This window comes from Urocampus carinirostris, chromosome 17 (genome assembly GCF_059441175.1).
Source record: "Urocampus carinirostris isolate Australia breed hairy pipefish chromosome 17, RoL_Ucar_1.0, whole genome shotgun sequence".
NCBI classification, from domain to species: Eukaryota; Metazoa; Chordata; class Actinopteri; order Syngnathiformes; family Syngnathidae; genus Urocampus; species Urocampus carinirostris.
Window position 1 is genome coordinate 19,616,743 of NC_142365.1, and position 20,244 is coordinate 19,636,986.

Below are 20,244 nucleotides of genomic sequence, written 5' to 3' on the forward strand. Positions count from 1 at the left end.
ATTGTTGTTTTTTTTTTTTTACTGAATAAAAGTTTTTGTACCACTAAATATTACACACTGTCCCTTTAAGGCACTGTGTCCAACTCGTAGTCTCGTCTCACAGTCTCCACTTTTCTAATATTTTGTTGAATGTCATGCAGGTGTCTCTCTCTTCTCTCTTTGTCCCGCATGTTCTACCATTTCTGTTTAATTGTATTTATTATTACGCATTTAGTTTCTTTATTAATTTCTTGTGTCGCTTCTGTTGTTAGGTAGCCCTTTAAAAATAAAGTTTGATGAACACAATGCAAGAACTATGATTTCAGTATAAAATAAGAACATACTCTTCCTGTAGTAAAACTCATTCGACAACCTTCGTTGAGAACTCAAGTTTTGAGCAAGTGTAAAGAATTATTACATATATTTGATATGCACGAATAAAAAAGCAATCCTGAATTTTAGAAGTACGGTTCCCACGCAGCCGGTAAATTAGGTTTGTGTTTGGGCTTTGTTTTATTGTGAAGGTCTACCGGAACATTTAACGATGCGCATGATTTCCATTTGTGGACAGGCGTTCAGTTTTGCACAGCGTGCTGAATGAAACGGAGGCGGACTACACTTAAAGACAACCCGCGCTGTTTTTAAACGGGTTCTCCGTATATTCTTAATATCCTGATGCTTTGTGTCGTTTGGGATTCATTTTAATCCCCTTATAGATTTTTTTTAAAAAAACATAAATGCAGTTTGTAAATACGCAAAAAGAGGATTCGTGGATGTTCGTTCACTGCACTACAATATCATCCGCCTTCCTATTCATCACAGTGGGCTTGCTGTTGATAATCGCTGGACTTATCGATTAAAAAAAAAAAAAAGTTAAATTGGAATGAGTGAAGTCGGATTTTTATTAGTTTGGACCTATGGCGTTACCTGTGGAGTTTTATACTTACTTTGTGAAGACTTTCTTTAGCCTGTTTGGATTTGTTGCTTCTCCAATTGTCTACCTATGACACGCTTCACTTTAAAATGGAGTTACCACTAACCTTGGTCTTCTTACTGGTTTTCTTTGGGTTTTGGAGTTTGGCTTTTGGTAAGTTACATTTCCCTTTATATTCCTTAAATGTTTGTACAGATGGAGCCCGTGTGCCACACATCTTCAGCACCCAGTTGGTTCTTATTCCATCTAACATCGTCTAAAATATACGATTTTTCAGACAAGAGTCACTTGTAATTTCCCCCCCATTTTAATATAACATGTTTTTATTTACTTATTAAATGTTTATGTGCAGTGGTTAGCACATTCGCCTAACACGCAAACCGGCCTCTGTTCGAGACCGAGTAGAAACATATGTCGACTTGGTGAGAGTTGGGCAACCCCAGGCTGCACTTGACCAAGACACACCATAGGAAATGGTGTCTCTACGGTTAAGGGATCCAACCATCTATTCATTATCTGCACCGCTTATCCTCAGTAGGGTCGCGGGGGTGCTGGAGCCCATGTCCGGGCTGTGGGCAGGGGACACTCTGAACTGGTTGCCAGACAGTCGCAGGGCACACAGAGACATACAACTCACTTGCTCATTCACAAGTAGGTACAATTGGACTGGCCAATTAACCTGACATGCATGTTTTTGGAAATGTGGGAGGAAACCGGAGTGCCCGGAGGAAACCCACTTAGGCACTGGGTGCACATGCAAACTTCACACGGGGTGGCTGTGGTAGCTGGACTTGAAACCTGAACCTCTGTTCCGAGGGGCTGTGTGCTAACCACCCAGTCGCCGTGCCGCCGGGATCCAACCAACCAAACAACCATTAAAGGAAGGGTGGGCGGATGGACCCAAATACTAATATTATTGATACTGAGCAAGTTCTTCGATTAGATCAATACTTTTGTCTTGCGATCAATTTTGCCTTTCCATTTTAACTTTTGCTATAGTATGTTTGTGGGTAGCAAGATTTTATACACATACATATGGCATTTTTTGGTTTGTTACCGTACATTTAATTATTTTATACAGCTCTTTGAGTTGCAATTTGTTGCTGAAAAGGGCTATACAAATACATTTTGATTTGATTCTGATTTGATACATTATAAAACTTTCAAATTCAACCCAACGGGGTTTACACTTTAGTTGCACTACTCACTTCATTTGAAAATATTGTGTAATGAACTATATATTAGTTGTCTTGTTGACATTGTTCTTCAGTATTTGTATTTTTGTTACATTGCGGCTTTTTTTTTTATTTGACTCTTGACTTTTGTTTTGAATCAGTTGTTAAGTAGAAGTATTTGTTATTTTTATAGTGTTAAATGTTTTTTTTTCATTGTATTTCTTACACTATTTGCACTTTTGGGGCATTTTGTGCAATGAAAGTTATTTAAGTTTCACATTGACCTTGTTATATTTGTATTTTAGCTCTATAGGACATTTGGGTTGGTAATGGTAATTTTTGGGGTTGTTTTTTGCTACTTTTTCCTTTTTTCTTTTCCTTGTTTTTGTATATGTGTTTGTCTTGCTGTCGGTCACCCCTCTTAAGGGATATGACCAGGGTAGATAGATATAGTTCCATTGCTATTTTTTTCTCAGTTTGACTCACTTGTCTTTTGTTCTGAAACAGCTGTTGTAATAGAAGCCGTTTTTCTTTTAATACTGCTAAATGTTGAAACGCGAAATTCAATTAGTCAATGATCATGATATTTCCAAGCAGAAGATATCAGTATTCTATCGATATGGGACGATTCTAGCCAGTGTTTGCTTGGTATTTGATAGATACCAAAAATCCCTGTAGTGCCCACACTAATGATGAGTACTGCATGAAACCCGATATGCTACTTAATAGCACGTGAAGTTTAAAAATCCCAACCAATCTTTCTTAATTATGAAATCAATGTTACATAAAAGGGCACTTAAGCAATTAGACATATGATTAGCTAGTATGCAGCTTTACTATGGGACCCACCCAAGGGACCGGGGATTCTGACCAGCATCTGCTCCCCATTGAAATATGACTTTTGTTCGAGCCAGCCTTTCTCATTCATCTACATTATTGGGACCATTTAGAAATGACACGTTCTTTGCAAAAATAATTACAGGTTTGCAATCTGTTCTGACATACAAAAATGCAGTGGACTATGTATGCACTGTGCATGTAAAATAGGCAATTTATCTATTTTTATTTTACCAGACACACAAGCATAAAAAAATAGAAGTTGATAAAGGTAAAATGTCGACCATGGTAAAATACAGCTGTGATACCTGATTGTACCTTAAATCATTTTTCATTCTCATTGTATTATACCAGACAGCACTCATTATTCGTAAACTTCTGTTTGCTCTAAATCAAGTTGAGACTCCGTAGTTTACATTCTTCCTTGTTCATTGATTTTGGTTGCACCACACAATACAGCGACATCTGGTGGTCAAATATTACAGTGTTCCTTTAAAGGAATCTTGATCGTAACCATGGTGCAAAGTATACAGCAATAGTAACGCCTTTGGCCCAATGCGACAATGAAGTAACAGTCAAAACAAAAGTGAGTCAAAATAAGGAAATAACATCCTGTGATATGCTCTTTTCATTTGTCCAATATTAAAACAGATTAAGCATATCAGTATTGTACGACGTGATACTCAAAGTTTTGGAATAAAATAGTTTTCCCCCAGTGGTTTAGAATCTAGTATCAGTATTGTCACACGCCGCTGCCCGCCAATGCTGAGGTCCGGCTTATCTCTGAAAACAACGGTGACCAAATGATGAAGGTTCTGCATCTGAGTTCAATCATAAGGCTTCTCCTGCTACTGGTAACCATAGAACGCGGTACTATCTGTTTCATGTGGGGTAGAAAACCCCTACCCAAAAAGTGGCCTAGAAAGGGATGGGCACGGCTAGGCTGGGCTGCACTTGCCCAATACACACCACAGGAAGTGGTGCCCCAATGACCCTAGTAAGCCTCAAAAATGTTTGCAAAGATTTTTTCCCAATCGTTCCCCTCCCCTTAGTCAACCAGTCACCTTTAACCAGTTTGTTTGTCCAGTAAGGTGAGACTGATATCAGCAGTGTGATTTTCAGTCATCATTGTTAGCATCAGTCAACACAGGGGCTCCAATCGCACTCAACAGACTGTTTGCCATGCTCTTTACTGAAATGACCGTGGGATGACTTCCTTTCCCCCACCCCAAACAAGCCACTAACCACATCAAATAGCTCTCACCAAACCTTGATATCTACACTCTAATTAGGGACTAAACATACTGATTCGTGGCCTGCCCACAGGCAGGGAATAGTCTGATTGAGATGAGAATTGGGTTTCTTGGGGAGAAATCCTATTAATCTTTTTGTATAGAGGGGTGTCATACTAATTTTCATGTAGTGTTCACATCAGCGTAATGGCTCTCCTCAAAGGACTTAGCGTTACTTATAAATGTAACTGAGATGGGGTGCGTCGTTTGAGGTGTCCTTAAAAAGTTGAAGGTTAAACCTTTTCTTTATTAATTATTTGTTACAAATGCCCAACTGAAGAGACATTATGCTCTATTTTCCACTACGACAATCTGCTTTTTATTTTACTTTTACCAGAGCTGTTCAGGGCGGAACACATTAGAGAGGAGAAATGGGGTCTGGAAAGTGACCTCATGCTTGTTCCTGAAAGTTTTTTTTATTTCTATTAGTCAGTGTAGGGTTAAAATGGTTCAAATGCTTCAAGTAGAGTTCAAATGCACACCAAAAAAGATGAAAATACAGCTTATTCAAGGTCGCCTACGAAATGCACACACAATATAAATGAGCTAACAGAGATTGCAATGATGACACAAGCCAGGAGATGGCGGTCGCTTGTGAAAAAGGTTCCAAATTCCATACAGCTCTATTTGTTGGATTCTTAGATAAAAAAAAACTCAAACCCTTCCCAGCTTTTTAGTCCTGTAAACCGATGTCTGCACGCATGTCTATTTAAAAGGATAGTGGTCCAAAAAAGCTAAATTATATCCTGGCCTGTTTTACATTTAGGTTACAAGTTGACCTAAAGGCACAAACAAAATATCATAAATACCTTTTGGCTAAAAAAATCTGACATTTCAAAATGATCGTCTGTTTCCTAAGACGCTGCTAAAGTTCAGTGATCACCAATCCTCTTCCTTTTGAGAATATTATTCAAGCTATCCAGCTTAAAAGCTACCATAAAGTGCTCCTCCTTTTCCAGAGTGTTAAAAGGTTTCAAATTCCATTTAGTTGTTAACCATATACAACAAAATCTTCTCGAACATTTTAAATATAATCACTCTGTTCCACTCATTGGCATTGGTATAGAAACACTGCAGTGTTGTGGCACCCAGGCATCAGTGTGCAAGTATCATAGTCGAGAAACATTGTGGGAAATGTAGTTTTTGGTCAAAGTAGTCTTGAACCATTTATTCCTTGTTGTTCAGACATTTTAAGCTATCGTGGGCTACATAATATGATGTGGCGGGACACATTTGGCTCACGGCCATGTGTTTAACACATGTGGTTTGGCATCATTCGTGATAAGTTAGCTCATATACATTGTGTTTGGGAATTACCTAAATGGAAAGGGCGAAGCACAGTCGACTAAATAATTAGTGTCGTTGTTAAATCTTATTATAGCCGGTATTTTGGTTATGTAAGGTCATGTAAACAAGCACACTAATCTGTTCTTAATTTTGAGCATAATATTTATGTCTGACGGCAAGTAGTCTGATTGACATGGTTGGGTTGGTCCTTTTTTCGCTAATAATTTCATTTATGATTTTTATTTATTTTATATAATCTTTATTTATAACATTTACTCAGATGATGTTTCCCCTCATCCAGGATGTTTTGGTTCCATTAAGAATTGTGGACCTGTATTCCAGGGATGAATGATACACATTAAATGTGGCTTACTGACAAAAACGTCACATGTGTACAGACGCTGCCCTACTTACGAACGAGGTTCCGTACGTTCGTAACTTGAATTTGTTCAGAAGTTGCTTCAGTGCTATATTTTGTATGTTTGAGGTTTATATAAGTATGTTTAAGGCTTGTATAAATGAAACGAAATGAAATGAAATGAAAATGAAATGATCTGCATTTTATATAGCGCTTTTCAAGTCAAGACTTCTCAAAGCGCTTTACAGTGTGCTTCACATTTTCCAATAGCGGCCGTGCAGCCATGTAAGGCGATAACCTGCTTATTGGGGGTATTAGGGGTTCAGTGTCTTACCCAAGGACACTTCGACATGTGACACGGAGGAGCGGGAATCAAACCTGCGATTTCTTGATCCCAAGACGAGCTCTCTACCTCCTGAGCCACTGCAGCCTGTATTGTTTTGTACTAAAAAAATAAACATTTTATAAAATGATATGCTCTATAAAGATAAATAAAGTTGAGTTCAACTTACTTTTTGAAGATGGCTTCAAGAGTTAAGTGACTTCCTCCTCCGAGGTAAAAATTAGCCCAAAAGAGCGATCCAATCGTTTTCTCAGCCGCATCAAGCTTCCGTATTCCACTTTAATTTCAAATGAAACGGCTCGCCACTTCTTTTCACTTGACATCAACCATATTGAATAGATGCACAAGATATTAAACAGCATTTTACAAAAGTTCTTAGCGCGCTGGAGATACAGTATAGAATGTTTATACATGAACTAGGAAGAGGAAGCGGATTTGTTCTCCAGGGTGGAGGCTGGGTGACCTCTCACAGCGCCACATGCCGGTAGCAGCAGAAAGAAGCACTACAGTATTGTCCTGTAGTCGGAAAAAGGTGCACACAATACAAAATCTAACTTACAGCTATGTCCAGGTATTTTTCGACATCTTGAAAAATATGTTCGTATCTACCATATTTTCGTAAGTTGAATGGTCATAAGTAGGGGAGCATCTGTATTGCTGAATTTCACTGGGACACTTCCATTTTATTTTCTACTCAAATGGTGAGTTTACCAGTTTTATCTGTCCATATACTGTATAGTGTAAATCCATGTTTCTGGCAAGCCATGTATGAGCAAAGCTTGCAAACACAATGGAGGCAGGAGTGGGGCACACATTTGAAGCTGAGAGGAAACAAGCACCAGAGTTTTGTTTGTTTTGTAGGTGACATGAATGAAATCATTCTTTATTTAATGTGTAAAATAAAAAGCAAAAAATGACATTGGTTTCTTAATAACGTCCCTCCAACTTTGCCCCTTTAATGTGAATACTTAGTTATGTAACGGGTTATTTGTTTGTCTCAATGTATGTAAATGATCCATTCGGATTGCTCCAGAATCCCGAACTCTGATCCCAGTCGGACTATTCTCTCCCTGTGTGTAAACATGGCCATTGAAGTACTGTAGTTGTTTTGCTCCTAGCCCGAAAATTGTTCCTGTTTGCTGTGTCTTATGTGTTTAAAAGTTGTGCTTGTACATTGGTCGACAGAAGCATGCAGGTACCTTAAGTTTTATATGTGAGATACAATCCCATAGAGCCAGAATATGAAAATGAAATGCCATAGGGAAATCAAAATATCTAGCTAAAGCTTGTTTAGCGAGTTAGCCAGAGGTAGTGTGTATGATTTGTCTCACAATACCAAAGTTATTTTCGGCATAAATTACAAGGGGGGAAAAAACGAGGGATAAATTAAGCGTGCAAACAGCGCACCAGATAACTCAAAAGTGTCTACATAAACAAGTATATTACTTATTAAAAGGAGTAACCCAATCCTTTCAATTCGACTATTAATAGTCCAAATACACATATTTGGATTTCTGTGATGAGTACATGGCCATACAGAACCTGAAATTGGAAATATTCTTATTTTAATCAGACTATTCTTGTTAAACCCACCGAGTATCCTTTTGGGAGGAAACACTGTGGTCAAACCAGCCCAATTAGGAAGGCATTTTATTGTTCATGCCTACTGTGCTTTCTCGTTCAGTTATGCATTTTGGTTCACAGTGTTATAAGGGCATTCCCAAGATTGTGACATTTATGGATTGGCTAAGGACAGTTTCACAAAAGTTAATGGAGTTTAGTGAGATCGAAGTCCTGTTCTTTTAATGTCAGATGCAAGTGTCTTGAATGGGAAAATCTCTGAAATAATAATGAAATTATTAAAATGTGGCTTATTTAGTCCTGTAAACAATCATAGACCAAATGCAAATGTTACATTCATATTTTTAAAATTAGGGCTGCATCTAACGATTATTTTAATAATCAATGAATCTGTCGATTATATTTTGGTTAATCGATGAATCAGATTTTTTAAAAAACACACATTTAATTTCCTCCTGTAATAAAATATTTAGGCTTTGGACTGAAAGAAAAAAATAGTGCACAAAACAACAGAACATTCAATAATAAGAAAAAAAAACAATAACAAAGTAATTTTCAAATAACTTAACAATACACAAAAATACATACAAATGCATGCTGTAGACCTGCAAATATGTAAAATACTTTTTCCTACCAACCTATCCAAAGATCATATTACATTTGGACCAAGACAAAAAAAAAAGGAAGAGCTATACATTTCACTTTATGTGTAGAATTTTTTTATCTGCATAAAAATGTAAAAAATGTTTTCAAATAATTTGTTTATTTTAGTTAAATCTTCGAATATGATAAACAGTCCTAATCTGCAAATGATATATAATATGCTTAAGAATCTGCTCCTTGTGTTGAGTGGAACATTCCATCATTCTTATTTTTCTTTTTACTTGATTTATTTTATTAATTTTTTTTTTTTTTTAATATATCTGCAGCACTTTTATCTTTCCTTGAAAATTGTTTACTTTGTAGTGTTTGACTGTTTCATGCCAATTTTGTTTGTAATCATGCGATATTTTATAGAAAATTATTTAAAAAAACAACATACTTTTATAAAAACGGTCTCAACGTGCCCTCTGCTGGACTGAAGTGGTACTACAACCTCACAACAGAAATCAATGCACTTATTTGCATTGATTTAACATCCTTAGTGGCTCATAAATCACGTGACACAACAAGTCAATAAGAAAAGTAGTTGCGAAAGCTTTTGATTATCAATTTCATCGATTCATTTTTGCAGCCCTACTAAAAACCAATAGTATGTGCTGATGACGTCACGTCCCATTTGAGGTTAGCCTCACAAAACTCTCTTTCATCCAGGGCGAATTTGTGCTCATTGTGGCAGCAAGTTTTCATTTTGCAGACAAGAAAGTTAAAATGAGAGCTCTGTCATACTTTACTAACAAGACCTTTTCTCTGAATTTTGAGGGTCCCTCTGATTCCACGCGTGCTGTACTTTACCTAATACTTCTTTCAGGAAATCGAAGCGCTCAGAGATTACTATAAAAATTAAAAACTAATAACCCTAAACTGTAGCTCTCCAGCACAAGGACTATTGAGCAAGGGGTGCTGACAGTACATGTCAGCTATTAAAGTCTCAAATGCAACAGCCTGAGGGACCTGACATGATAAGCATAAGCTTCCCACCTTAGACCATAGACAGATGGGTTGTCTAAGGAATTAGTTCCAGCGGGCAAATATGCCCATAGGCACCTTTTTTTTTTTTTACTATAGTAGGCAAGAGCATCATTGACATAGGCTTTCTGAATTGTGACTCTGATATAGAACACTTAACTCGACAGGACACGGCTTTATTCATATGGTGTTATTTCAGGGTTTACAAAAAGAATAATTCAATTACTAAATCCAGATGTTTGTGCACGGAACGCCAAAATCAGTATTTTCCTAGACGTAGGTTTAAGCTAAAAACTATAGCAATATTCACCATAGGAATTGCAGAGTGTTCTCAGACTTACAACTATCCCAAATAGTCTTGTTGTGTTTCTTTTCTATTTTTGGCAAGTAAGATTAACATATTTGTGATATCGGGCACTTGAATTCTGAAAATAGAAAAACTACTCTGTGAAAAGGATTTTGAGTCAATAATACGTCAAGGAGTCACAGTGTTGAGGACCTTTAACTATGACAGCTACTGTGAATAGCTGACTTTAGAGCTGTGTCAGGTGCAGAGCTGTTGTTGCCTTACGCAAGTGTTGAGACGATAAAAAGCAGCAAAGGACCAGAGGCAGGTGGCCATTTTTTAGCTCCTTGTTATCTCCTGACGCAATGTTTGATGACTAGCTGGTGGACATGATTTCTTAAAAGGGAAATGCTTATTTTAGAATTGCACCCATTATGTTTTTCACACACATAATATTTAGTTTGCCTTCTGACAAATTCATTTTAATGTTTTCTATTTTCGGGCATCCTTATGGAGTTCGGCATGCAATTGCTATCCTGCTTATAATATAATAATAATAATAATGCATTTTATTTAAAAGCGCCTTTCAGGCCACCCAAGGACACTGTACAGACAATGGAAAAAATACAATTTAAAAAGTTGTAAGCGAAATAATAAAAAAAACAAGACATAAAATCATAAAAACATAGGAAATGGAGAAGCTATGTGTTGTAGGCAGTCCTGAACAGGTGTGTTTTTAGACGGGACTTAAAAGTGGAGAGAGGTGTGCAGTTTTGGAGGTCCGGAGGTAGATTGTTCCAGAGCTTGGGAGCAGCGCGACTGAAGGCTCTGGCTCCCATGGTGCTTAGATGGGCAGGGGGCACTGACAGTCGGAGGGAGGACGAGGATCTGAGGGAGCGAGTGGGGACGTGCACCTGGAGAAGGTCGGACAGGTAAGGAGGAGCCAGGTTGTGAATGGCCATATATGTATATAGGATCAGTTTGTAGCTGATGCGATGCTGAATAGGAAGCCAGTGTAGCTGTTGGAGAACAGGGGTGATGTGCTGCTGGGAAGATGTTTTTGTGATGATGCGAGCAGAGGCGTTTTGAACCAGCTGAATTTTATGGAGGGACTTTTGAGGAAGGCCGAAGAGGAGAGCATTGCAGTAGTCAAGGCGGGATGTGACAAGACTGTGGACGAGAATAGCAGTGGTGCGGGGGGTGAGGGAAGGGCGGAGTCTGGTAATATTGCGGAGGTGGAAATAAGCAGTGCGGGTGATGGTGTTGATATGTGAGTGGAAGGTAAGCATGCTATCCAGGATGACACCCAGACTCTTGACTTGGGGGGAGGGGGACACTAAGGAGCTGTCGATGTTGAGAGAGAAATTGTTTACTTTGGATAAAGTGGATTTGGTGCCAAGAAGGAGGAATTCTGTTTTATTGGCATTTAATTTAAGAAAGTTTGTTGTGAACCATGTTTTGAGTTCGGAAAGGCAAGAGGTGAGGGAGGGAGGTGGGAGTATGGAGTTTGGTTTGCAGGAGAGGTAGAGTTGGGTGTCATCAGCAAAGCAGTGAAAGTGGATATTAAATTTGCGGAGGATATGACCAAGAGGCAAGAGGTATATCCGTTTCCCAGTAGAACTGCTGTTAACAGATTTTTATACTCTGTGTGATTTTATATGATATATGGCTGGCTCAGCGCTGCTATGATTTAGGAAATCAGGGGCTGTGTAGGTGGTAGGATTTGCAGAGAGACTGCTTGAATAGTGCAACCCGTGTTGCTTTCTATAATTTTAATTTATGATTTACTTGGTCGCAATATCTTCCAATTGGCTCACTAACTTGGGGTAAAAAAGGGTTAAATGCATAGAGCAGGGTTCTCCAACCACCCGGCCACAGACCAGTATTGGGCCTTGGGCCACACACCAAAAAAGTTCAATTATTTTTCAGACCTTAAGGTTTACTGACATGGCTTCAGACTAAACTTGAACTCGGCTTTGAAGCAGTGCGGGCGGACACAATTGCCTGTTTGGCGGTGCAAACGAGGATTCCTGCCAGTAGGAGGTACAGCAAAGAATGAAACGAACCAAAGTTATGCACTTATAGCCATTCAGTGTAAAAAAAATGGTTCACTGCAGCCCACTACATCATGTTACAAAGATAGTCAACAAACTTGTTGTCATGAAAAAAATCTTTGGAAACGCAGTTTGAAAATGCATGAATCACTATGTCAAGAAAATGCCACAGAGACCAACACACTCTGCAGGGTCCTCGAGCGTGCATCAGAGTTTGCCCATCCAGTCTAAATGTTTTTTGTGTACTTCGAGAAAGCAGTTTACCTTGCTCCTCAGGGAGCCCTTTATGGGATACTTTGGCAGTATTGGGTACCGGAAATTCAAATCCGCGCTGTTGTGTTCCTGTCTGACAAGTGCCAGTGCGTTTGTTCTGCATTGCTAGTGGTAAGTCACATTTCTTTTCCAGTAGGAGTTGGACTCGGTCAATGGTGGCATGCCCTTTCTGGGTCGGCGTTGAGATGAAATGAAATGAAATGAAATGAAATGATCTGCATTTATATAGCGCTTTTCAAGTCAATGACTTCCCAAAGCGCTTTACATTGTGCTTCACATTTCCCAATAGCGGCCGTGATCTGTGCAGCCATGTAAGGAGCTAACCTGCTTATTGGGGGTAATCAGGGGTTCAATGTCTTACCCAAGGACACTTCGACATGTAACACGGACAAGCCGGGATTCGAACTGGGATCCCTTAATCCTAAGACGATCGCTCTACCGCCCCGAGCTACTCTACAGGTGGAGGAGTTCAAGTATCTCGAGGTTTTGTTCACGGGTTAGGGTGGATTGAAGTAGGAGATGGGTAGGCGGATCAATGCAGCATCTGCCGTCATGTGGCGCCTCTTTTGGTCTGTCGTGTTGGATAAGGAGCTGAGCCAAAGGGCAAAGCTCTTAAATTAACAGTCGTTCTACGTTCCTACTCTCATCAATGGTCAAAGACTGTGGGTCATGACTGAAGGAACACGATCCCGGTTACAAGCAGCTGAAATTAGTTTATTTTGCAGGGTAAGCTCAAATTTAAATACAAAAAAGCATTACTGGCGAAATACAGGGATGAAGAAAATGGGATATGAGGGAGATTGGAAATACTGCATTTCAAACTATGGTTAACTTGTTATTGTTGCTATTATTATATCAGAACTGTTATTATAAGTATTGTGTTTATTTTTATTGTTATTATCACTGGTGACGCAGTGACATTATGCGCATTATGACGTTGAGGGATGGGTATTGCGAAGATTAGTGTATAAAATATGTGATTATTGTAACTATTATAATTATTGATATCTGACCTATGTAATAAGTATATCCATGAGATTTTGTTATATTAGACATCAGAGGAAAGGAGGATTTGTGGAATGTATTTAGTGGGGAAGATAAAGGGGTAGGAAAAATAAGCATCTGCTTCTGACTACCCCTTTTCGAACATGTTATGTGACATTATTCTGTTGTTTACTCATTGTTTTTGTCCTGTTTTTATTTTTATGTTCGAAATAAAAGTATTCATTCATTCATTCATTCATTCATTCATTAAAGCTCTCGCTTGGAGATAGGGTGAGTAGCTGTGTCATCTGGGAGTGACTGTAGGGCTGCTGCTCGTCTGTGTTGAGAGGAGCAAGTCAAGATGGCTGAAGTTGGACTTCTCCCATAGGAGGTTTTCCGGCCATGTCTCGCTGGCATGAAGTCCCTGGGAGACTACCTCTGTAGGCTGGATTGGGAATACCTCTGTATTCCGCCGAATGAACTGGACAAAGTGGCTGTGGATAGGGAGGTCTGGGCTTCCCTGCTGAGGCTGTTGCCAAAGGCAATCTTATCCCGGATAAGTGGAATATAATAGACGTAAGGATTGGTCTCAATATTTCAGTAGTTCTTTTGGTATATTTTTGATTTATGTTACTGAGGCACGAGTTATATATTCCAGCATTAATGTTTTAAACTTCAACTATAAGTTTTCTTCTTCAGTGTTAGATGGAAAATTGATTTACCACTTCAGGGACATCCTGCGGCAACTGCTTTCAGTCTGCAAAAAGAGAAGTGGCAGTACAATTTTAGCTTGTGCTTAATGCATCAGCTTGAATTGCCACTAGCTTCCAACCATCCAACTCCCCCAACACAGCTTCAGTATATTTAGGCCTTTAAAATGTACTTCTGTTCTCCAATGAGCATGCTTGTCATATCTACATACCTGCATACATTTGCCAAATCATAACTTAATTTTGATATTGTCTTCTCACACCATCCTTGTCCAAGTTTTTTTTTGCAGCTAGGTATCTTATGAGAATTACAAGTTTGTTTATCAGGAGGTAATTGGTCTTCAGAGGATTCAGTCTTTCCTGTTTAACACGTCAATGCCACTGCTTGTACTGTACAGTTTAAAGTACGAGGAAATTGATTTGAGTTTATTCTTTCAAACCTAAGCCTCTCTGGAAATTACCTTAACTTTTGGCGACTTGTTATTAGGTGACCAAACCCCCCAATTCCAACCCCTAATGCTGAACACCAAGCAGGGAGGCAACGGGTACCAATGTTTAAGTCTTAGGTATGACTCGGCCGAGGCTTGAACCACAACCTCCCAGTCTCGGGGCGGGCGCCATACCCCCTAGGCCACCGAGCTGGCGGCTTAATGTTGTACCACTTTGAAAGTCAACTGTCAAACTAAACAGTAAACCAAATTCGTAGTTGTAGTAATGTTTCGTATTAAAAAACATGTAGAGCTTTACCTTAAAATAAAACGTTTAGCTCAATGTTAAACTATTGTCAAAGTCAATTTATTGGTCCATTTTTCCAAATACTGTACTGAAAAAACTCCACATTTAAATGCTAGCAATTATAACTTTCAAAACCTGTTTGCAGCAATTTAAGAAAAAAAAAACAAATATACACAGGTTTATAACAAGAATATATATTTTTTTCTTATGAAGTAATGACTGTAAAAAAGTCACAATTTTTGGTAAAGATGTTGACGAGACGAGGATCAAAGTGCAGGGAATCAGAGGCAGGAAGTGTACTGAAAGTCAATAAAAAATCATTGTTTAAGATGAAACAGGACAACTTAGCACCCAAGAGAAAAATAAAATACAAATTTGTTGCTTATAGTATATTTATGTTATTTGCTTGTTTATTTATTTTACTCAACTATACAACATTGACAAATGTCTATCTTTACAACCTTATGCCACACACCACCCCATCTGAAAATTAATTTTTAATGACAATTTAGCTCATTTCATCACATGCAAACCAAAAAGTCCAACTAAGTTAAAACTTGATACTTTGAATCATAATACTTGTTTTTTGTGGAAATTGTAAGTGTAATGTGGCATTACAATTGATTTCCATGCGGATCGATCACACATGTCAAACATACGGGCCGCTGTGAATCTCGGAGTAAAACAAAATAAAAGCAAGTCTCGAGCTCATTTCGATCAAGTTATTATTCTTCCTATTATTTTTAATGAATAAGAATCAAATGCTCCTCCCCACTGCTAGAGACAAGTAAAGATGTAAAAGAGCTGACGTCCAATCTGGTTTACTGTAGAAGACCAGAATGTTCAATGAAATGAAATGATCTGCATTTATATAGCGCTTTTCAAGTCAATGACTTCCCAAAGCGCTTTACATTGTGCTTCACATTTCCCAATAGCGGCCGTGATCTGTGCAGCCATGTAAGGCGCTAACCTGCTTATTGGGGGTATTGGGGGTTCAGTGTCTTACCCAGTTCAGTATTTCCTCAGCTGCAGTAGGCCCAGTCTAGTAGTTTGATCTGACGTTATTACCAGTTAACTGCTGAAACTCTTATTTTGTATATCTTTTTCATTTATTTTAAAGCCGCATGACAATTTGCTTGGTTGGTTGGATCCCTTAACCTCTAGGATCGTGTGTGTCTTGGGCAAGTACAGCCTGGTGGCGCCCATCCCTCTCCAGGCCAACATATGTTTCCACCATGACAATTGAAGCAAGCATATTTTTATTCCCACTTGAGTTTGTTTATGTTTCTTATGTTTGTGGAAAGTTGGTTCGGATGTAAAGCTGCTTTTACTCAACTGTTAGAATGAACAAATTGTTAACACATTCATTGTTTGTGATAGATATGTTGTGCTTAGAAAAGATCCCTGATCAGCCTTGATTATAATTTGTAGAGTAGGCTATAAATATAGGCTAAATGAAAAAGCATAGTACTGAAAAACAAAGCTAAATATTTGGCTTTGAAATTTTTGACTGATCCAGCCCACCTGAGAACAGAAAGTGTGGATTCGGCTCCCGAGCCAGACTGAGTTTGACATGCGTGGATAGATAAATAATGATCTGAGAATTTTGGCTTACGAGCATGGCTTTGGAATCAATTGTACTCTTTTCTGGCGTGATAAAACTTTTCAAAATCACAGTAGTAGACTGAGGATGTTAGTTCATTTCTTCTTACTTTGCAATATCTTTGATTAATGGGAGATTTTCTGCCAAGTGAGGTCTTTTCATCAGCTTTAAATGTCTTGGGATAGGAGACGTGTCATCTTAAAACGCTGATCATCACTGGTTTTGAGCCAAACTTTCTCTTCATATTTGACTCATACCCTCGTGGTGGTCTTCTATACTTAAAGCTACTACTTTACATTTCCACACGGCTTATGCTAACTGCAAAATTGAAGACTCAGCTCTCAAAGGTTATGTCCTGCTGATGCTTGCGCTCACTCTAGGAACCCAGAATGCACTTAGAGTGATGTGGAAGCAAAGTGCAGAAACACTGATTAATACAGCGGATGGTGGTCTTTTATTCAGTCAGGATTCAGTACACAGGAACTCATGTAGCGAGGCAACAATCGTTGTCCGAGGTGCAGTCCAAACACCAAAGGCAACAGTCCAAAAGTTTGTCAGGTATAACTCGTGATCCGGGAAAGCAGGCAAGGGTTCGGTACGATGGAATAACAAAAGGCTAAAACATAACATGACAAAAAAACTAGCACAGAGCCAGGGAGACGAAGTGTCTCAATAGTTACTAGAGAGAGTTGTGATTAGAAGGAAATTAAAGCAATTGAAGCTGTGAGGAGGAAAATGAAGCCTGAAGTGGTTGACCAAATAAGGTAAGGTTGAGAGAGAAAGGAAAGAGTGAGAAAAATAGTAATAAACAGAGAAAGGGAAGTCTGGGTGCAGGATTGTGACACTAACCTTTTCTGACCAGCTAGTTACATATGCTATGAAAAAGCTCCAAATCCAATGTTCGAAATCCCCCAAACAAAAAAAAGTCCCAATGTTGTCCAGGTGGTTCTTGAAATTAAAAATGCCTACTGATTTAAAAAAAATATATATATATACCGCTTTTTCAAATGTAATGTAAAAAAATCTTGACAAAGACAAGATTTATCTTTTTTCTACGGCTGATGTATTTTGAAGCAAGACTAAGTCTTTTTTGCATGAATAAACTGCTCCAACAATCGCATTAGATATCAGTTTTGGTAAAAGTTTTGAACAAGCACATGTTTTTTTGTGTTTCACTGGCAAATATAGACTTCACAATAAATTCCACCGCTTTTCAATGTCAAAAGGTTGGCATGCATGCGTTATCTTTGGAGGAGGAATGTCCAAAGTCTTGCCCTGGGACCCTTTACAGCCCGTGATCAAGTTTTTACTGTCCCGGGCTCTGTTATAAAATTAATAATGTGATTAGCCAGGGATGTTGACTGCAGAATAAAATGCTTTCTTACCCCCCAAAAAAAACAATCTACATTTCACCAGATGATAGCAGTAGCTTTCTGTCAGAAGTTTAGCCCAACCTATTTACGACACGGCAACTGTAAATAAAAAAAGGAAAGTTGACTGTAAGGGCCGCCTCTTCCAGTACATGTGTAAATTGCAGTATTTTTTTCCACCAAAATCCAAAACAACTGCATCTGCCTAGTTTACCAAGAGACTGTGGCTGTATTCAAAGAATATAAAGAGGTACTGCCAGACGAAACATGCTGACTAGAAAAAGCTAACTGGAAATGAACACTGTGAAAGGGTGAAGCAACTGGAAGCTGTTTTTTCACGAAATCCTGTGATTCAAATGAAAATGCTACAAAGGCGAGCTACAAGGTTGCGACGCTGATCGCCAAAAACTGCTAACCTTTCACGGAGGGTGATTTTATTAAAAGCTGTTCAAATAATGCAAGGCTGAATAGTCAACCCTCACACATTTTCAGCTGACAAAATCTGCCACGCTTTCTGAAAAGTTTGGACACCCCTGCTTTAGAGGAACTTATGAAATAAAGCTGTCATTCAAAGATTTCTTGCAGTAATTTCGTATGATTTTTCCCAGGATCTCGACCAAGGCTGGAAGATGCTGCTCCGCGAATTGTTGAGCACCCATCTGATTTGATCGTGTCCAAAGGGGAGCCTGCCACCCTCAACTGTAAGGCAGAGGGGCGCCCAATTCCCACAGTGGAGTGGTACAAAGATGGTGACCGAGTCGAGACGGACCGTGAAGACCCTCGCTCTCACAGGATGCTTCTACCCACCGGTTCCCTCTTCTTCCTACGAATTGTGCATGGTCGGCGGAGTAAGCCTGACGAAGGGGTCTATGTGTGTGTAGCACGAAACTACCTGGGTGAGGCAGTCAGCCGGAATGCTTCACTGGAAGTGGCAAGTAAGTGATTTTGTTTTCCTTATAGAAGTGCAGTGTCTCCAATTCATACGGAATTTTTGGCTCGCCATCAAGGTTTTTATGGTCCCACGGAGTCTCTTAAACTTGTTTTATTCAACACTATATTTTTATATTTAAATACAATATTTTTTCTGTGCTGTAATTCGCACCAAAATATAAGGCAAAACACCCCAATATAGTTTTTAGTCATATATTTTATCAAACAGCAGGCGCACCGGACTATAAGGTCGATGATGTCGAGACTACAGTGAGAGCTTTGGTTGTTCATGGTTACATTTGACCAAATTTACCTACCAAGTAGTAACGACAGCAGAGTTGCAAAATTGAATGCCTCCTTTGTAACACATTTGTCCCCTCACTGCCCTCGATGTTGCGAGAATGCCTGACTCTGCTACGAAGAGATGTTAAGCTACTATTTGTGAGTAGGTGTAAGATCCGGCGACACATCAAAACTAAACCACAATTTTTGTTTGTACAATCCTAAGGTGACCCAGTCCACTTTTGTTGGTGTCCTATAGATCAGGCATCTGTCCTCCTTGGCATCCATCATATGTCTTCAACTGGTTAAGTGTACTGAGATGAAATGAAATGAAATGATCTGCATTTATATAGCGCTTTTCAAGTCAAGACTTCCCAAAGCGCTTTACAGTGTGCTTCACATTTCCCAATAGCGGCCGTGCAGCCATGTAAGGCACTAACCTGGTTATTGGGGGCATTAGGGGTTCAGTGTCTTACCCAAGGACACTTCGACATGTAACATTGCATTGCCCACTTTGCCTTTACCTTTATGAAGCTATCCTTAGTGTAGAGGGAGAAGAAATGGCTTTAATTTTCCACGCTGTCAACAAACTCCAACCACATTGATCTTGGAGTAATAAATCAATTTTGCTTCAATCGAAAGAATTAACTCTCTGACCTTTAGGTGGGTTACCATCTTTTACAGAAATGAATCCCTAGTACAGCCGAAAATCAATACCTATTTGGCACAGCGGTCTGTCAACTCACGATCCAGAGCTCACAAGCATAATAATAGAAAGATTGGTGAAAATTAAATCTTTGTTTTTATTCGTGATTCACTCATAAAATTATAATCATTTACATTACTGATGAGTTTATTTTGTTTTCAATATTAAAGACCTGCGCAGGAGGTCGCACAGGATGACATTTTGTTGTTTTGACTACAATACTTCACTGTTATTTGTTGTTTTGACTATTATGCACTCTTTACATCATTGTCACTATCAGCCAATCAGGCTGTTGTTGTTTGATTACCACACACTTTAGGGCGGCTCTGCTTTTGTAACAAAAGAGTTTTAATAAAAAATAAACTGCTCAGGGGAGGGCCTTTAGAACAGATTGGAATTTATTATTGAATGCTTTGACTGCTCTGTTCTCCTTGCATGTTCAAAATGTATTGATGTCTTCTCTCCTTATTTTCAGTGTTTACCAAACATTGAACTTATCAATTAGAAACACGAAATTAACTTGACATATCTGTTTGTTAGAATTAGAAATGAATTATAATTGTCCGTATTTTTCTTGATAAAAACATGGTAAATGATGTTTACAATAAGATCAGACATGGCACTTCAGGTTTAACAAGATAAACATGTAACACATAATTAAGAGAGGAAAAGTAAGATAAAACGATGCCATATTTACAAGGTAGAGCATAACGACCAACACTACTGTTTTACATGTTAGACTGGCAATTATTTCGCTTAAAAACGCCTACAGAATTTTTTTCTTAAATCTACCGCTTTTTCAAATTTAAACAACAAGAAATCTTGAATCAAGACTAGTATTTCAGTCTAAGGGCTATTTTTTTATTTAAGCAAGACTAATTATCTTTGTGGGTGGA

General features: G+C 38.7%; 1 protein-coding gene across 1 annotated transcript in view; it reads left to right on the plus strand.

Moving 5' to 3' along the window:
* Nucleotides 1-573: 573 nt before the first annotated feature.
* Nucleotides 574-20,244, plus strand: part of robo3 (roundabout, axon guidance receptor, homolog 3 (Drosophila)) — an 81,406-nt gene continuing 61,735 nt past the window's right edge. Inside the window, exons 1-2 of the mRNA XM_088320792.1 lie at nt 574-1,066; nt 18,039-18,365. Of these exons, the coding sequence (XP_088176918.1) occupies nt 1,003-1,066; nt 18,039-18,365 (391 nt within the window). The 5' untranslated portion in view covers nt 574-1,002. The remainder of the gene's footprint in view (nt 1,067-18,038; nt 18,366-20,244) is intronic.